A 16,879-nucleotide genomic window follows, 5' to 3' on the forward strand; every position below is an offset into this window, starting at 1 on the left:
CTGTTGGCCTAGAGTAAGGGCTTCCCTCATAGCTCAGTTGGTAAAGAATCCACCTGGAATGCAGGAGATCCCCGTTTGATTCCTGGGTCAGAAAGATCCACCGGAGAAGGGATAGGCTACCCACTCCAGTATTCTTGGGCGTCCCTTGTGGCTCAGCTGGTAAAGAATCTGCCTGCAATGTGGGAGACCTGGGTTTGATCCCTGGGTTAGGAAGATCCCCTGGAGAAGGGAAAGGCTACCCACTCCAGTGCTCTGGCCTGGAGAGTTCCATGGACTGTATAGTCCATAGGGTCCCAAAGAATTGGTCATGACTAAAGAAAGCTAGTTAAATAAGGTCTTGTGTGCTTATTTCAAGATTCAATATCAAATTTTCTCTTAAACCTTCCCTCTTGCCTTGGCATTAACACTATCTACCCAGCCTCCCAGCCAGAACCAGCAGTCTACCACAAGTACACAAACACTGAAATCACCTGGGGGAGCTTTAAAAAATCCTGATGTGTAAGCAAAGATGCTCATCATGGCTAATTATTGCAAATCAAATGCAATGAAAATGCAAATCAAAACTACAATGAGGTACTACCTCACACCAGTCAGAATGGCCACTTTTAAAAAAGTCTACAAATAACAAATGCCAGAGAGGGTGTGGAGAAAAGGCAACCCTCCTACACTGTTGGTAGGAATGCAAATTAGTGAAGCCACTGTAGAAAACGGTATGGAGGTTCCTCAAAAAACTAAAAATAGAATCATCATATGATCCAGCAACCAAATTCAAAAAGGTACATGCACCAGTATGTTCATAGCACCCCTATTACAATAGCCAAGATATAGAAGCAACTTAAGTGTCCATTGACAGATGAATGGATAAACAAGAATTGCTCCATATATACAATGGAATACTACTCAGTTACACAAAGAATGAAATAATACCATTTGCAGCAACAAGGATGCAACTAGAAATTATCACACTAAGTAAAGAAAGTCAGAAAGAAAAAGACAAATAAAAGATCTCTTACATGTGGAATCTAAAATAGGTTCACAAATGAACCTATTGATGAAACAGAAACCAAATCATGGACATAGAGAACAGACTGTTTCCAAGAGGAGGGATGAGGATGGGATGGAGTAGGATGCTAGCGTTAGCAGATGTAAATTTATATATATATAGAATGGATAACGGAGAAGGCGATGGCACCCCACTCCAGTACTCTTGTCTGGAAAATCCCATGGACAGAGGAGCCTGGTGGGCTGCAGTCCACGGGGTCGTGAAGAATTGGACACGACCAAGCGACTTCCCTTTCATTTTTCACTTTCATGCATTGGAGAAGGAAATGGCAACCCACTCCAGTGTTCTTGCCTGGAGAATCCCATCTATGGGGTCACACAGAGTCGGACACGACTGAAGTGACTTAGCAGCAGCAGCAGAATGGATAAACAATAAGGTCTCACTGTACAACACAGAGAACTATATTCAATATCCTATGATAAACCATAATAGAAAAGAATTCAAAAAAATGTATATATATATATGTGTGTGTGTGTTTGTGTGTGTATTACTGACAACTTCCTATTCCATTCCTCTCCTAGGTCTTATTGTTTAAGCTACCTTTACTCTTTAACTTTTTGTGTCCCAAAGGAAATAGAAGGAGGACAACGAACAGCTCTCAGTGTAAATCTGGCCTACTCATATTGCTTCCTGAGGCTTCCTAGGAAAGTCTGAAGGGCCCCTGCACCAGGGTCTCATGCCCTAGATGTGAAGATTATTTGTGGATCCATCCATAGTCATTTGGGGCAAATGGTTTGCAAACAGCAGTATTTGACCATAGCCTGAGTTGGGGCCCTTGAATTTAGTGGATGTCCCATGGCAAAATTGAGAGATTGCTGTCTTCTGAGACCCACCATAGGAGCTGTGTGTCCTGAAGAAAAAAATCATGTAGGTGTATGTCCATGGACTTAAGATCTAAGAAGGCCTAGGGTGGGAACCATATTGTGTACAGAAACAGTGACTGGGTTAATAGGGACTGGAGGAGGTTGCAGCAATGTAGAATGGATAAGCCCCTTCCAAACGGGCATGTGTTCCAGTAACTGGCTAAATGGGAAGAGAGTGTACAGCATTAAGGACCTACAGTCCAGTCCATGAAAATCTGGGTGCATCCCCTTTAAGAAACCTGAAAGCCACAAGGCTTCTCTTGTAGCTCAGTTGGTAAAGAATCTGCCTGCAATGCAGGAGAACCAGGTTTGATTACTGGGTTGGGAAGATCCTCTGGAGAAGGAAATGGCAACCCACTTCAGTATTCTTCACTGGAGAATCCCCATGGACAGAGGAGCCTGGCGGGCTACAGTCTATGCGGTCGCAAAAGTTGGACATGACTTAGTGACTAAATCACCACCAGTAATATATAAGTCCTGACGTCTAGGTTACAGTTTGGCCCAGTGCAACGAGAATTTCTGGGATGGGAATTTTCTTTTTCTAAGATCCCTGTGCAATTTGCAGCTGATTTGAGAACCAACTGTAGCTGAAAGTGCTTTTCAAACTGTAGCATGCATCAGAATTGCCCAGAAAGCTTCTTAAACATGGATTGTTGGGCCCCTATCCCAGAGTTTATTATTCAGAAGGTCTGGAGTGAGGCTAAAGAATATATATTTCTTAAAAAGTTCCCAGGGGCTGCTGCTGCTGCTGTTCTAGGTATCCTGCTATAAGAACCATTGATTTAACTGCTTTTCTCATTCTATTTCCCTCTTTTTGCTCACTCACAAAGTCTTGTGAATCCTACCTTCTAAATATCCTCTCTTGGGTGGGCGGGGCTAAGATGGCTGAAGAGAGACTGTCTGCGGGGGAATTTGACTGAGCAGTGATCTGGAGTACAAGAAATTCAGCTTACACATTTACAGCTCCGGAGTTTCCTATTTTGGAGAAGCAGAACTGGTTGATACATCTCTATTATATCCAGAAGGATTATGAAGCATGCAAGGCTGTTATCAAAGAACAGCTTCAGGAGACTCACGGGTTATGTGAATATGCTGTCTATGTCCAAGCTTTGATATTTCGCCTGGAAGGAAATATCCAAGAATCCCTAAGACTCTTTCAGATGTGTGCTTTTCTCAGCCCTCAGTGTGCTGATAACCTCAAGCAGGTGGCCAGATCTTTATTTCTTTTGGGAAAACATAAAGCTGCCATTGAAGTATATAATGAAGCAGCTAAACTTAATCAGAAAGACTGGGAAATCTGTCATAACCTAGGAGTTTGCTACATTTATCTGAAACAGTTTGACAAGGCACAAGACCAGTTGCACAATGCCCTACATCTTAACAGACATGATCTGACGTACATAATGCTGGGCAAGATCTTCTTGCTGAAGGGAGACTTGGACAAGGCCGTTGAAATCTACAAGAAAGCAGTGGAGTTCTCACCGGAAAATACGGAACTTCTTACAACTTTAGGATTACTCTACCTACAGCTCGGCATTTACCAGAAGGCATTTGAACATCTTGGAAACACACTGACTTACGACCCTACCAACTACAAGGCCATCTTGGCAGCAGTCAGCATGATGCAGACCCACGGGGACTTTGATGTTGCCCTCACCAAATACAAAGTTGTAGCGTGTGCTGTTATAGAAAGCCCTCCACTCTGGAATAACATCGGAATGTGCTTCTTTGGCAAGAAGAAATATGTGGCAGCCATCAGCTGCCTGAAACGAGCCAACTACCTGGCGCCTTTAGACTGGAAGATTCTCTATAATTTGGGCCTTGTCCACTTGACTATGCAGCAGTATGCATCCGCTTTCCATTTCCTCAGCGCAGCCATCAACTTCCAGCCGAAGATGGGGGAGCTGTACATGCTCTTGGCTGTGGCTCTGACCAATCTGGAGGATACAGAGAATGCCAAGAGAGCCTATGAAGAAGCAGTCCGCCTTGATAAGTGTAACCCTTTAGTGAACCTGAACTACGCTGTGCTGCTGTATAACCAGGGTGAGAAGAGGGACGCCCTGGCCCAGTATCGGGAGATGGAGAAGAAAGTCGACCTACTCAAGGGTAGTAGCTCTCTGGAATTTGATCTGGAGATGGTGGAGGTAGCCCAGAAGCTCGGAGCTGCTCTACAGGTCGGGGAGGCACTGGTCTGGACTAAACCAGTTAAAGATCCCAAATCAAAGCACCAGACTGCTTCAACTAGTAAAGCCACCTGTTTCCAGCAGCCTCTGGGCTCTAATCAAGCCCTAGGACAGGCAATGTCTTCAGCAGCCACATACAGGAAGCTCTCCTCAGGTGCTGGAGGAACATCCCAGCTCACAAAGCCACCATCCCTTCCTCTGGAGCCAGAGCCCACTGTGGAAGCACAACCCACGGAAGCATCAGCACAAACCAGAGAAAAATAGGTGTAGGATGACCCCGGAGCTGGGCTTGCTTTGGCGAGGACCCACAAGATTAGGAAAGGTTCCATGACACAGGCAGCATGGCGGCCGGCATGTACGAGAACGTGTTATGATGATCACCAGGAGCCGGAAGCCTTCATACCCCCTGGCTCCCCATGAGCTAGGAAAGGACTTATTTCCTGCTGACTGAGCCCTTTGTGGAAGAAAAGTCTGAGACAGACCTCTGCCGTCATGACAGAGTCTTGGCTTAGCTGAGGTGATTCTTGGGCTGTGTGGTAGGTATATTGGCCACCAAGGCAAACACAAATCTTGAATTAATAATCCAGTTCTAATAGTAGAAATTTAGAAGATGAAAAAAAAAAAAAAGCTTTTTAAATTGTGGCCCAGTCTATTGAGTATCTCAGCTGCACTTGCCCAGAAGAATCCAGAAAAAGTCCCTATAGCTTGTTCCTGAGCGAGGTCAGAGTGCAAAGCCAGATCATGTCAGTATGAAAAGAGAGAAAGGGCTGGTCTGGTATCAGCACCAAGGATTGGGGAAAAACAAAAGGAGGAGCTTCTTAAGAGAGGAGATTTTAGACATTCAGTGATACCACTGACCAGATGCTAGCAATACATTATCTATATATCCTTTTCAGAATAAAGATTATGCACATCCTTTTGGGAAAAGTTGTTATTAATGTGTAAGGGATCACAATAAAATGTTTCTGGAAGAAAAAAAAAATAAATATCCTCTCTTATATTTTTCTTGTCTATTTACCCATCTCAATTCTTCCCTCTTGAAATATCTTTCTTCTTGTGTTCCTGTTTCAGCCTCACTCACTCTGATCTATTTTCACATTGTTGCTGGAGTAATCTTTCTAAAAATATGTGTATTACGTGACCATATCTCTACAAGTTTGAATTATTAATTTGGAGTATGTAATCTAATGACTCTTTTTACAGTCTCCTATCTTTTCTACAACTTTCCTTAGTCCCAGCCCTCAAGGAAACCTTAGCACTTCTTTTCCATCCTGCACAGCATTGAGTTTTTGCCTCTTCCATGGCATTCATTTGATCATACCGTCATTCTTTAGACAGAGGTCTTCTCTTTAGTGTGTACTAAAGGAGGGGATGGTATTTTACCCTATTCATCATTGTAGGCCAAAGATTTAGGACAGTTCTTGGAGAAAGGAAGAATCTGATACATATATGCTGCATTACTGTGTTGTATCTTTCAAATAATTTTCACCCCCCCCCCGACCCCGCCAAGTTCCTCCTATATCTTTTGAACAATTTTTTAGTGAGGCCTTCAGTAAACAAGTTTAATTTCACCATTACTAGTGTAATGATTGCTGTAGTGATGTTTTCTGATACAGACTGACTTCTGTAAGAAATTAAGCACTTTTGAAATCTTAACCATGTAAAAAAGTCAACATTTTTTTCCAAATCAGATTATAAGCCATCATATGAACAAAATTTCAAATATTGAGGCTTTTTTTTTTCATTGTAGTCAGACACTTTTTAAGTGTGCATGGCAGAGTAGATTGTAGTCTTTCAATAATGGATTTATAATCTTAGGCATTTTGTTCAAAAACTTATCCTATAATTTTGACAGTGAAATTTTCTTCAGTTGATGTAAACTGTGAGAAATTGACACATTCTCAAACTGACATTAGAAAGCAGATAATGAAAAAAAAAAAAAGAAAGCAGATAATGATGTATATTTTTAGGAACTCAAAACTTTAAATTGTTGTGTGATCTGACTAAAAATTAATCACCGTTACATATACTCTAAATCTTTGTATAAAAATTTAGTTTGGATTTAGGATGTAATTTACCTGTTACCAGTGTTACCCTATTAGTACTGAATCCTTAGTTTATATGAAGTCAAGTGTTAGGCTTAAAACAGAAATTTCCTGTTTTCTCCAAAGGGTGGATATTTGTTTCTTTGCTACCCAGGCTCTGTTCTTTCACCTGTGTTGGAACATACAAATTTTCCTGTTTCTTTTGGGGAACAGCTTCTCCTCTATTTTGTTCAGAGATGATGCTTCTGGCATAATCTCAATTTACCACATTTCCAGGAAGATTCTACTTTGTCTTTTCAGCAGCACTCACTTTGGATACCACAATGATCAAACATATAATAACCACTATTTATTAGTTTCCCTGGTGGCTTAGACAGTAAAGAATCTGCCTGGAATGCAGGAGATGTGGGTTTGATCTCTGGGTTAGGAAGATGCCCTGGAGAAGGGAACAGCAACCCACTCCAACATTTTTGCCTTGAAATGCCAGGGACAGAGGAGCCTTGTAGACTCCAGCCCATGGGATTACAGAGTTGGACATGATTGAGTGACTAACACTTCTTCCTTTTCACTTTCGTTATTTATTGAACAAATTTGATGTGCAGGAAAATGGATAGGCACTTTTTATGTGTTATTTGTCATCCATATCAAATTTGTAAGGAGGCATTACAGCAACATTCATTCCTTTTGATAACTTTTAACATATTTAGAATTGTGATTCTAACAACAAAATTCATCCTAAAAGAGTGCCATCAAGTTCAATAATTTAAAAAAAATTTATAGAAAATTTTAAGTTTAAAGTAGAGAAAATATAATAAGTCCCCATCATCTACCTTTAACAAAGATCAACTCACGGTCAAACTTATTTGATCTATGTTCCTCCAGTTCTTTCCAGATTCTTTTGAAAGAAATTCCAAACATTGTGTCTTTCCACCTGTAAATACTTCGGTATATATCTCTTAAAGATAAATAGTGCTCTTTAAAACATAAATTTAATGTTATTATCACACCTAAAAATACTAGCAACAAGTCCTATTTCATCTAGTTTATAGACTGTATTTATGTTTTCCCAATTGCCCAGTCTCTCTTTCCCCCAAATCTGTCTCTCTCACCCCTTTTCTTTCTGTTTAGAACATTGTTTAATCGAGATCCAAATAAGATTAGGTTAGCATTTAGATTCGGAGAAGGCAATGGCACCCCACTCCAGTACTCTTGCCTGGAAAATCCCACGGATGGAGGAGCCTGGTAGGCTGCAGTCCATAGCGTCGCAGAGTCAGACAGACTGAGCGACTTCCCTTTCACTTTTCACTTTCAAGCATTGGAGAAGGAAATGGCAACCCACTCTGGTGTTCTTGCCTGGAGAATCCCAGGGATGGGGGAGCCTGGTGGGCTGCCCTCTCTGGGGTCGCACAGAGTCGGACATGACTGAAGCGACTTAGCAGCAGCAGCAGCAGGAGCATTTTAGATTAGATTAGTTTCTTAAGTATCTCTTAATGTAATCTTTTCTTCTTTTTTTGAAATTTATTTGTTGAAAAAATGCATTTTTGTCCTGTATACCTTTTCCACAGGTTGGATTTTGTAGATCAGATTGCTTCCTATGCTGTCAGTTTTAAGTTTCTCTGTCCTCTGTGATATGGAAGTTAGATTGAGAGGTGTGATAAGATTTTTATTGCATAGTTGATGCATACTTCCATCCTGAGACATATGATGTCTGGTTGTGATGCTATGAGCCATGTATGATCACTCCCCAGATCCATTAATTCATCAGAGGTTAAGGAATTCCATCAACTCATTCTCATTTATGAGCTCCCTCATCAGCTATTGAGTTATCTTGAGGTACAGTATGGTTTAACAGAACAAAAGATTTTTAATTCTATTCCTTTTTTACCAGTTTCCAAAATAATAAGTTGAAACCCTAAGACCCTCCTAGGGAGGAGAAGGATCTTAAGATTTTATTAGTATTTAAAAATATTAAATATTTTATTTAATATTATTATTTAAAATAATATTATTTATTTTAATAATATTAAGTATCCTAATATTCTAACTAGTTATTATTATTAAAAATATTATTATGAATTTATGTGTATAAAGTGTATTTTTTTCTATTAGTTGCAGTTTTCTTTATTTATACTCAAATATTCTCATCTTTGGCTAGTGAGAGCTTCTTAAAGTTGACCCTTGAGTTCTTTTGACACAACTCCAGTAACTCCATAGTTTCCTAGCATATTGGTATGACAAAAAATAATATTCTAGACTCTTCTTATATGTTTTTGCCCTGGGTCTGGCAATGAATTGCTTTTTAGTAAAGGTAAGTTTTATTGTCAGCTTGAAGTGACTACAGAAAGTCGTTTAGTATATCATCCTGCAAGGACAAGTTCTCAGAGAACACTCGATGAAGGCAAGACTGAAAGCTCTCTTTTAAACTAATATTTGTCAAAGTCAGCTATTGAGGGGATGATGGTGTCTCCTATTTGTATCTTTGGACTAATCTGACACCTTTAAGGGCTTCATATTCATGTCCATGAATAAGACCACAGACAAGTCTGTGGCTCTACTTACAGGGTCTTTATCAGGCTCATCTTATCAGTTGTCTTCATATATTTACCGCTATTTACAGACCTAGTTCCTTGGAACCATTTTCATCTCTGTGCTTGGCCCCTTTGGGATTGATTGTCTCTTAAACTTTATAAAAACTTATGCACACACATTATACATGGTAGCATTCACAGTTGAAGGAAATGTAAACAAACAAAAAGATGAAGTACTGATTCTTTACCATCTGAGCCACTAGGGAAGTCCAAATAATGGAGTGGGGAACCTATCCCTTCTCCAGGGGATTATCCTGACCCAGGAGAACCAGGGTCTCCTGCATTGCAGGCAGATTTTTTACCAGCTAAGCTACCAGGGAAGCCCAAATCTTAACTACATCAAGTTAAATAGTACATGTTGTCCTACTGTAATAATTCTGTAGCCACCTCCTGTTGCTATTGCAGAGAACTCAAGTGTTGCAAGTATTTTCTTGAGATACTTTGTAATTCTAATCATCTCCACATGAACAGCTCATCTCTCCAAGAAATTGCATATTGCAATAAAAACTGTACTCTTGAGATTCGTGTGTGTTTTTCATAGTGTTTAGTGCAATACCATAGCCTTGAATAACACCATGGTGCCCCAGTGATGCTAGAAGTGCTCCCAAGAAACAGAAAACTCATGGCATAACAAGAAAAAGTTTAATTGTTTAATATGTACTGTAGATTGAGGTCTGCAATGATGGTTGCCCACCATTCCAAGATAGATGAATCCAGCAAAAGGACAACCCCCCCCCCAAAAAAAGGAAATTCCTCCATGAAACTGTCACTCTGTCACTGCAGCCAGGACAGAAGGCATGAAAACCTTGTACTTTTCATGAAATACCTTTTTATCTCTTATTGAAAATGCAGCTCTTATGTGGGTTCAGGTTTGCTCTAAGAAAGTCACATCTGTAGACTCTAATATGATTCAAGAAAAAGCAAAGTCATTATATGACAACTTAAAACAAAAAGAAGGTGAAGGATCTAAAACTGGAGAATTTAATGCAAGTGTAGAATGGTCTGATCATTTTATAAAGAGGTTTGGCTTTAAAAATGTCAAGATGGCAGAAGAAGTAGCTTCTGCTGACCAAGAGGCAGCAGACGAGTTACCAGACACCATTAAGAAAATTACTAAGCTTATGATCAAGACTACCGTTATCTATAAAGCCACAAACTCCTGGGTCTTGAAAGAAAAAGATAAATACCAGATGCCAGTCTTTTGGTTGTACAATAAGAAGCCCTGAACAATGAGATCAAATTTTCTGGATTTATTCCACTGATTCTTTGTCCCTGAACTTAGGATGTATCTTACATGTATAGGGCTGCCTTTTAATGTTCTTTCACTATTGTACAATGTTTCTGGCCACCCTGAACCCTGTGAGTTCAACACCAAAGGCATCAAAGTAGTCTCCTTGCCCCCAAACATAATGTTTCCAATTCAGCCTGTAAATCAAGGACCTTTAAGGCTCATTACACATGGTACTCTATGGAAAAGATTGTCAGTGCAATGGAAGAGAACTTCAACAGAGAGAACACCATGAAAGCTTGGAAAAATCTCACCATTGAGGATATCATTTTTGTAATAGAAAATGTCATGAAAGCCACCCAGCCTAAAACAATAAATTCCTGCTGGAAAAAATGTTTCCAGTTGTTGTGCATGACTTCACAGGATTTATTACAGAGCCAAACAAGGGAATCATGAAAAAGGTTATGGATATGGGGAAAAAGATGAGGGTGAAAGGTTTCGAGATATGGCTTTTGAAGTTAATAGACACCACACCAGAGAAATGCACAGAAGCCCATGTGATTGAGATGAGTACTTCTGAACCAGTGGCACATGATAAGAAAGAAGACATAGAAGAAACAGTGCCAGAAATCAAATCGACGTTAGGCAATCTGGCAGAAGGGTTTTGATTACCCAAGACTGCTTTTGACTTCTTTTATGACACAGAGCCTTCTGTGATATAAGCACTGAAACTAAAGGAAATGGTGAAAAAATAATTGGTACCATACAGAAACATTTTTAGAGAAATGGAAAAGCAAAATATTCAGATGGAAATTACTAAGGACACTGAGTGTATCTGTCTCCCCTGCCTTCCCTTCCACTCCCTCTGTCTCTTCTGCTTCTGCCACCTTGGAGACAGCAAGACCAACCTCTCCTGTCCTCTTCCTCCTCAGCCTACTCAATGTGAAGACAACAAGGATGAAGGCCTTTATGATGATCCAGTATCCCTTAATGAATAGAAAGTAATCATCACGCAGTATAGTTAGTCAACTTACCTGTTGTATATGTCTGTGAGTGTGAAAATGTAATACTATATGGCAAGAACTGTATGAGATGTTTGTCACTATCATCATCGCCTAAATATTCACCATGTAGAACATTGTGTGCAAGACTTGTATTGAAGTGGACAGTCTATCCTTACATAGGTGTTGCGGCTGCTGCTACTAAGTCACTTCAGTCGTGTCTGACTCTGTGCGACCCCATAGACGGCAGCCCACCAGGCTCCATCGTCCCTGGGATTCTCCAGGCAAGAACATTGGAGCGGGTTGCCATTTCCTTCTCCAATGCATGAAAGTGAAAAGTGAAAGTAAAGTCGCTCAGTCGTGTCTGACTCTTCAAGACCCCACAGACTGCAGCCTACCAGGCTCCTCTGTCCATGAGATTTTCCAGGCAAGAGTACTGGAGTGGGTTGCCATTGCCTTGGGGAACGGTATTTAATACAAACTTGGTAATGTGTTAGTTTTTTTTTTTTAACTGTTTTATTATTTTGCTTTCAAAGAATTACATTACTGTAGAGCATGCCCCTCTCTCATAATGAGAGAAACTGTGTATTAACCTATCATCACAAGTAAGTGGTTTTTAAAAAATATAACAATGTTTCCAATGTTGTCTTATAAATATGAATGTAATATTGTGTACCATAACATTTTTATAACAATTTATCCATTAGTGTATAAGGTAGGCTACTGTGAAGCAATCCTATCGATTATACCAGGCTACCATAAAGCCATCATATTGCTGTTTCTTCATTATCAACGCATGAACTGTTGCATCTGTAAATAAATATGATTTTCTTTATCAGACCACATTTTCATTTCTAATGTCTAGTGTTGGTAATATGTATAACATCTACAGTGTTTTAGTATTTCAACATTCAATACATTCAATGTTGATGTAGGTACTGACAGATGATATAAACAGATGACATAAAACATGATTTCCATAAATATAGTACAGTGCTATAAATGTATTTTTTTCTTATTATTTTCTTAATATTTTTTCTAGCTTACTTTATTGTAAGAAAATATAGTATAGAGTACATATAATACACAAAGTATGTGTTAACTTATTATTTATATTATCAGCAGGGCTTTCAGTCAATAGTAGGTTATTAGTAGCTAAGTTTCTGGGGAGTCAAAAGTCATGTGCAAATTTTCAACTGTGCAGAAGTCAGCACCCTTCACCCCTGCATTATTCAAGGATCAGCTGTGTGTTTTTTCTCATTTATTATGGATTCTATATCTCTTAAGTGAATTTGGTGGCCTAAAAATATTAAGAAGTCACATGATAATGATACAGTCAGTTGTGTAAGACATCTCAAATTTATGATTAATTCTCAATAATAGAATCTATAAGCAATAAGGTAAATATACAAAGAAATGGTAATAGAATCTGAGAAGAGACATTGAGAAAAGGAATGATAAGAAGACTCACAAATCATGCAATTGTTCTGTCAGTGCTTCAGATTCTAAAGGTAGATTCAAAAACAACAACACTGTCAATCATGTAATGATTATTTACTATCTGTCAGTCATTATTAACTTCCTTTCTCACTTGCTGCATTCAATTTTCACATTGACCCAGAAGTTAGTAGATACTCTCCCATTATACAGGTAAGAATAAAATTTCAGAGAGATTAATTACTATATGCTGAATTGCTTAGTGATTTAGTAGTGAAGCAAAGCTTAAAACGTATCTATTTGATTAGAAAGCTCATGATCACATCACAGTACCTTGAAATTACTGTAAGAGGGTAAAATTGTACTTATTTTTAATGAACTAACTGCATCTCCTGTTCCTTTTTTCTTTATGAGGCATTAAAATAAAATGTAATGTCTGCTATTTATCTCACTATTTGTTAGATACTAGTATAACATGACTAATCCTCAAAATAAATGACTTCTTTTTCACTCCAGTGTGTGTTGCTAGCAAAGAAAACATTCATTTTAATATTATCTGCACTTGCTTGAAGCATTAACTAAATTAACACAGTCACACTTATTTTATTGAATGTTTTCAAATCACAGTGAATAATGTACTTTTCAAATATAATGCAGCAAGCTATAAAATAGGGCATAATTATGTTGAGTGAGTTATGGTGTTTCAAATCAGGATCCGCCATAGTGGTAAATAGTAAGAGGGAATGAAGCCATGTATCAAAGCCACTTATCCTTTATAATATGGTGAAAGAATAATGTGAGGTCTCTAAATTACCTTTGGAGAAGAGTATGTATTATCTTTGGTGATCCATCAAAGAGAACACATTAACATAGAGAAAGAAGTTATAATAAGTTTGAAAATTTTAAAATAGAGATTTCCCCCTTTATATGCTAGAAATCTTAAATTTGACTCATTGAGAAAATATTGGTCAGGGATCACCAACATATATTCTAATAGTAAAGCTAAAGACAGTTTTACGTGATAATACAGTATCTCACTGCTGTTGAATAAATGATTTTTTCTGGGAAAAATTCAGTTAAATATGATTTTAAAAGACAGTTGATTACTGCTATAAAGTACTAAAATATTAGAAAATATTCTGTTTTTTAAAACAATTGTTTTTAATAGTAATCAAAAGCTTTAGCTGAAAACCATTGTTTTGATGTTATTTTATAATATTATGAGGTTTTGCTCCACTAATGATATTAAGTTCAAATGATAAAAGACCTTTGATCCTCTAAAAAGTGTATTGACACGTAGTAATGATGGGGGAACTGGAAACAGTGTCAGACGTTATTTTTGGGGGCTCCAAAATCACTGCAGATGGTGAATGCAGCCATGAAATTAAAAGACGCTTACTCCTTGGAGTCTTCCCTGGTGGCTCAGAGGTTAAAGTGTCTGCCTGGAATGCAGGAGACCTGGGTTCGATCCCTGGGTTGGGAAGATCCTCTGGAGAAGTAAATGGCAACCCACTCCAGTACTCTTGCCTGGAGAATTCCATGGACTGAGCAGCCCAGTAGTCTACAGTCCATGGAGTCGCAAAGAGTCGGACACGACTGAGCAACTTCACTACTACTTGGAAGGAAAGTTATGACCAACCTAGATCATATTCAAAAGCAGAGACATTACTTTGCCCACGAAGGTCTGTCTAGTCAAGGCTATCGTTTTACCAGTGGTCATGTATGGATGTGATAGTTGGACTGTGAAGAAAGCTGAGTGCCGAAGAATTGATGCTTTTGAACTGTGGTGTTGGAGAAGCCTCTTGAGAGTCCCTTGGACTGCAAGGAGATCCAACCAGTCCATCTTAAAGGAGACCAGTCCTGGGTGTTCATTGGAAGGACTGATGCTGAGGCTGAAACTCCAATACTTTGGCCACCTGATGCAAAGAGCTGACTCACTGGAAAAGACCCTGATGCTGGGAGGGATTGGGGGCAGGAGAAGAAGGGGTCAACAGAGAATGAGATGGCTGGATGGCGTCACTGACTCGATGGACATGAGTTTGGGTGAACTCCGTGAGTTTATGATGGACAGGGAAGCCTGGCATGCTTCGAGTCATGGGGTTGCAAACAGTCGGACACTACTGAGCTACTGAACTGAACTGAACTGAATGATCCTTTAAATAGCAATAATAAAAAGGCTTTTAATTTAAAAATCATTCAATTGACTCCTTGGAATTATTCTTTCTTCTAAACTGTGGCCATCCAGAAGCCCCCTAAATTAAAAAAAAAACAAAACAAGCACCTTTACCAGTTATCATAGTTTGAATGTTTATGTCTTCCCAAGATAGTATGGTAAAATCCTACCCCAAGTGTGATGGTATTAGAAGGTGGGGTCTTTGGAAAGTGATAAGGTTATGAGAGTGGAACCCTCATGAATGAGATTAGTGCCCTTATAAAAGAGACCCTGGAAGAGGGCTCTCACCAGAATCTGATCATGCTCACTGCATGACTTTAGACTTCCATCCTCCAGAATTGTGAAAAAATAAGTTCCTGTTGCTGATGATGCACTCAGTTTATGCAATTATGTTCTGGCAGCCTAAGCTAAGAAACCAACTGTATTACAGGTGACTCTTGAGCAAAATGGGTTTGAACTGTACAGATACACGTATACATAGTTTTTTTTTTCAGTATAAATACTATAGCACTACACAATCTGTAGTTGGTTGATTCTGGGGATGCAGGATTGTGGTATAGAGGGCAGACTGTAAAGTGTTGCTTGGATTTTCAGCTGAGCAAGGTACTAACTTGTTAATCGCCTAACTGCTGCATTGTTTAAAGGTCAACTGTATTTTCCTAAAGCTGCCATAACAAATTACCACAATCCTAGTGGTTTAAAGCAACAGAAACTTATTCTCATAGTTCTGGAGGCTAGAAATATAAAATCAAAATGTAGACTGGGTTGTGTTCCTCTTGAGTGCTCTAGGGGAGACTCTTTCCTTGCCTTTTCCAGACTCTGGTGGCTCCAGGCACCTCTACAGTATGGATGCATCACTTCAGTCTCAGCCTCTGTCTTTACACAGATGTCTCCTCTTCTCCTTGTGTGTCTCTCTTTTATTTCCTATAAAAATGGCTTTAAGTGGATTTAAGGCTCATCTGGATAACATTGGATGATCTCATCTCCAGATTCTTAATTACATCCACAAAGGCCCTTTTTCCAAATTAGGTCACATTCACAGATTCCAAGGGTAAGGATGCAGATATATTATTTGGAAAGGTGCCATTTAGCCACCATACCAACATTACCCAAACCACGTGGGTCGCTATGTGTGTGGTGGCTAAATGGAGAGGCTTGGATTGCCTCTGTGTGAATCTGCCTCTTGGAGCCTCAGCTTTCTCATCCACAAAATGGGAAATATGATGGCACTTAATTTTGTGAGGAAACAATGAGAACATCTGTATAGAATACTGAGGCCTGGTATATTGTAACTAATCAAAGTTAATTTTATTCCATTATTATAATTTATGGTACCATTTTGCATAGGTAATTTCTGAAATGCTAACCCATTGTTTTTCTAATACCTCTCTAATGGGATTTCTTTGAAGAAAAACTGATAATATTAGCCAGACATCCTGGAACCTGAAGTCAAATGGGCCTTAGGAAGCAATAAGACGAACAAAGCTAGTGGAGGTAATGGAATTCCAATTGAGCTATTTCAAATCCTGAAAGATGATGCTGTGAAAGTGCTCCACTCAATATGCCAGCAAATTTGGAAAACTCAGCAGTGGCCACAGGACTGGAAAACGTCAGTTTTCATTCCAATCCCAAAGAAAGGCAATGCCAAAGAATGCTCAAATTACCACACAATTGTACTCATCTTACACGCTAGTAAAGTAATGCTTAAAATTCTTCAAACCAGGCTTCAGCAATACATGAACCGTGAACTTCCAGATGTATAAGCTGGTTTTAGAAAAGGCAGAGGAACCAGAGATCAAATTGCAAACATTTGATGGATCATCGAAAAAGCAAGAGAGTTCCAGAAAAACATCTATTTCTGCTTTATTGACTATGCCAAAACCTTTGACTGTGTGGGTCATGATAAACTATGGAAAATTCTGACAGAGATGGGAATACCAGACCACCTGACTTGCCTCTTGAGAAACCTGTATGCAGGTCAGGAAGCAACAGTTAGAATTGGACATGGAACAACAGACTGGTTCCAGATAGGAAAAGGAGTACATCAAGGCTGTATATTGTTACCCTGCTTATTTAACTTATATGCCAAGTACATCATGAGAAATGCTGGGCTGGAGGAAGCACAGGCTAGAATCAAGATTGCTGGGAGAAATATCAATAACTTCAGACATGCAGATGACACGACCCTTATGGCAGAAAGTGAAGAAGAACATCATTCACTCTTGATGAAAGTGAAAGAGGAGAGTGAAAAAGTTGGCTTAAAGCTCAACATTCAGAAAACGAAGATCATGGCATCTG

General features: G+C 39.2%; 1 protein-coding gene and 1 non-coding gene across 2 annotated transcripts; both read left to right on the forward strand.

Moving 5' to 3' along the window:
* Positions 1 to 2,799: 2,799 nt before the first annotated feature.
* LOC120868477 (Bardet-Biedl syndrome 4 protein homolog) lies at positions 2,800 to 5,080 on the forward strand. Its single transcript, XM_040247295.1, has one exon. The coding sequence runs from the start codon at positions 3,087 to 3,089 to the stop codon at positions 4,371 to 4,373; it is 1,287 nt and encodes a 428-aa protein (XP_040103229.1). The 5' UTR covers positions 2,800 to 3,086; the 3' UTR covers positions 4,374 to 5,080.
* Positions 5,081 to 13,819: 8,739 nt separating this feature from the next.
* On the forward strand, positions 13,820 to 13,891 carry TRNAS-GGA. Its single transcript has one exon. It is a non-coding gene; the product is annotated as a tRNA-Ser (tRNA).
* Positions 13,892 to 16,879: the final 2,988 nt, after the last annotated feature.

The sequence above is a fragment of the Oryx dammah genome, unplaced genomic scaffold (assembly GCF_014754425.2).
Source record: "Oryx dammah isolate SB20612 unplaced genomic scaffold, SCBI_Odam_1.1 HiC_scaffold_2, whole genome shotgun sequence".
Classification (NCBI taxonomy): domain Eukaryota; kingdom Metazoa; phylum Chordata; class Mammalia; order Artiodactyla; family Bovidae; genus Oryx; species Oryx dammah.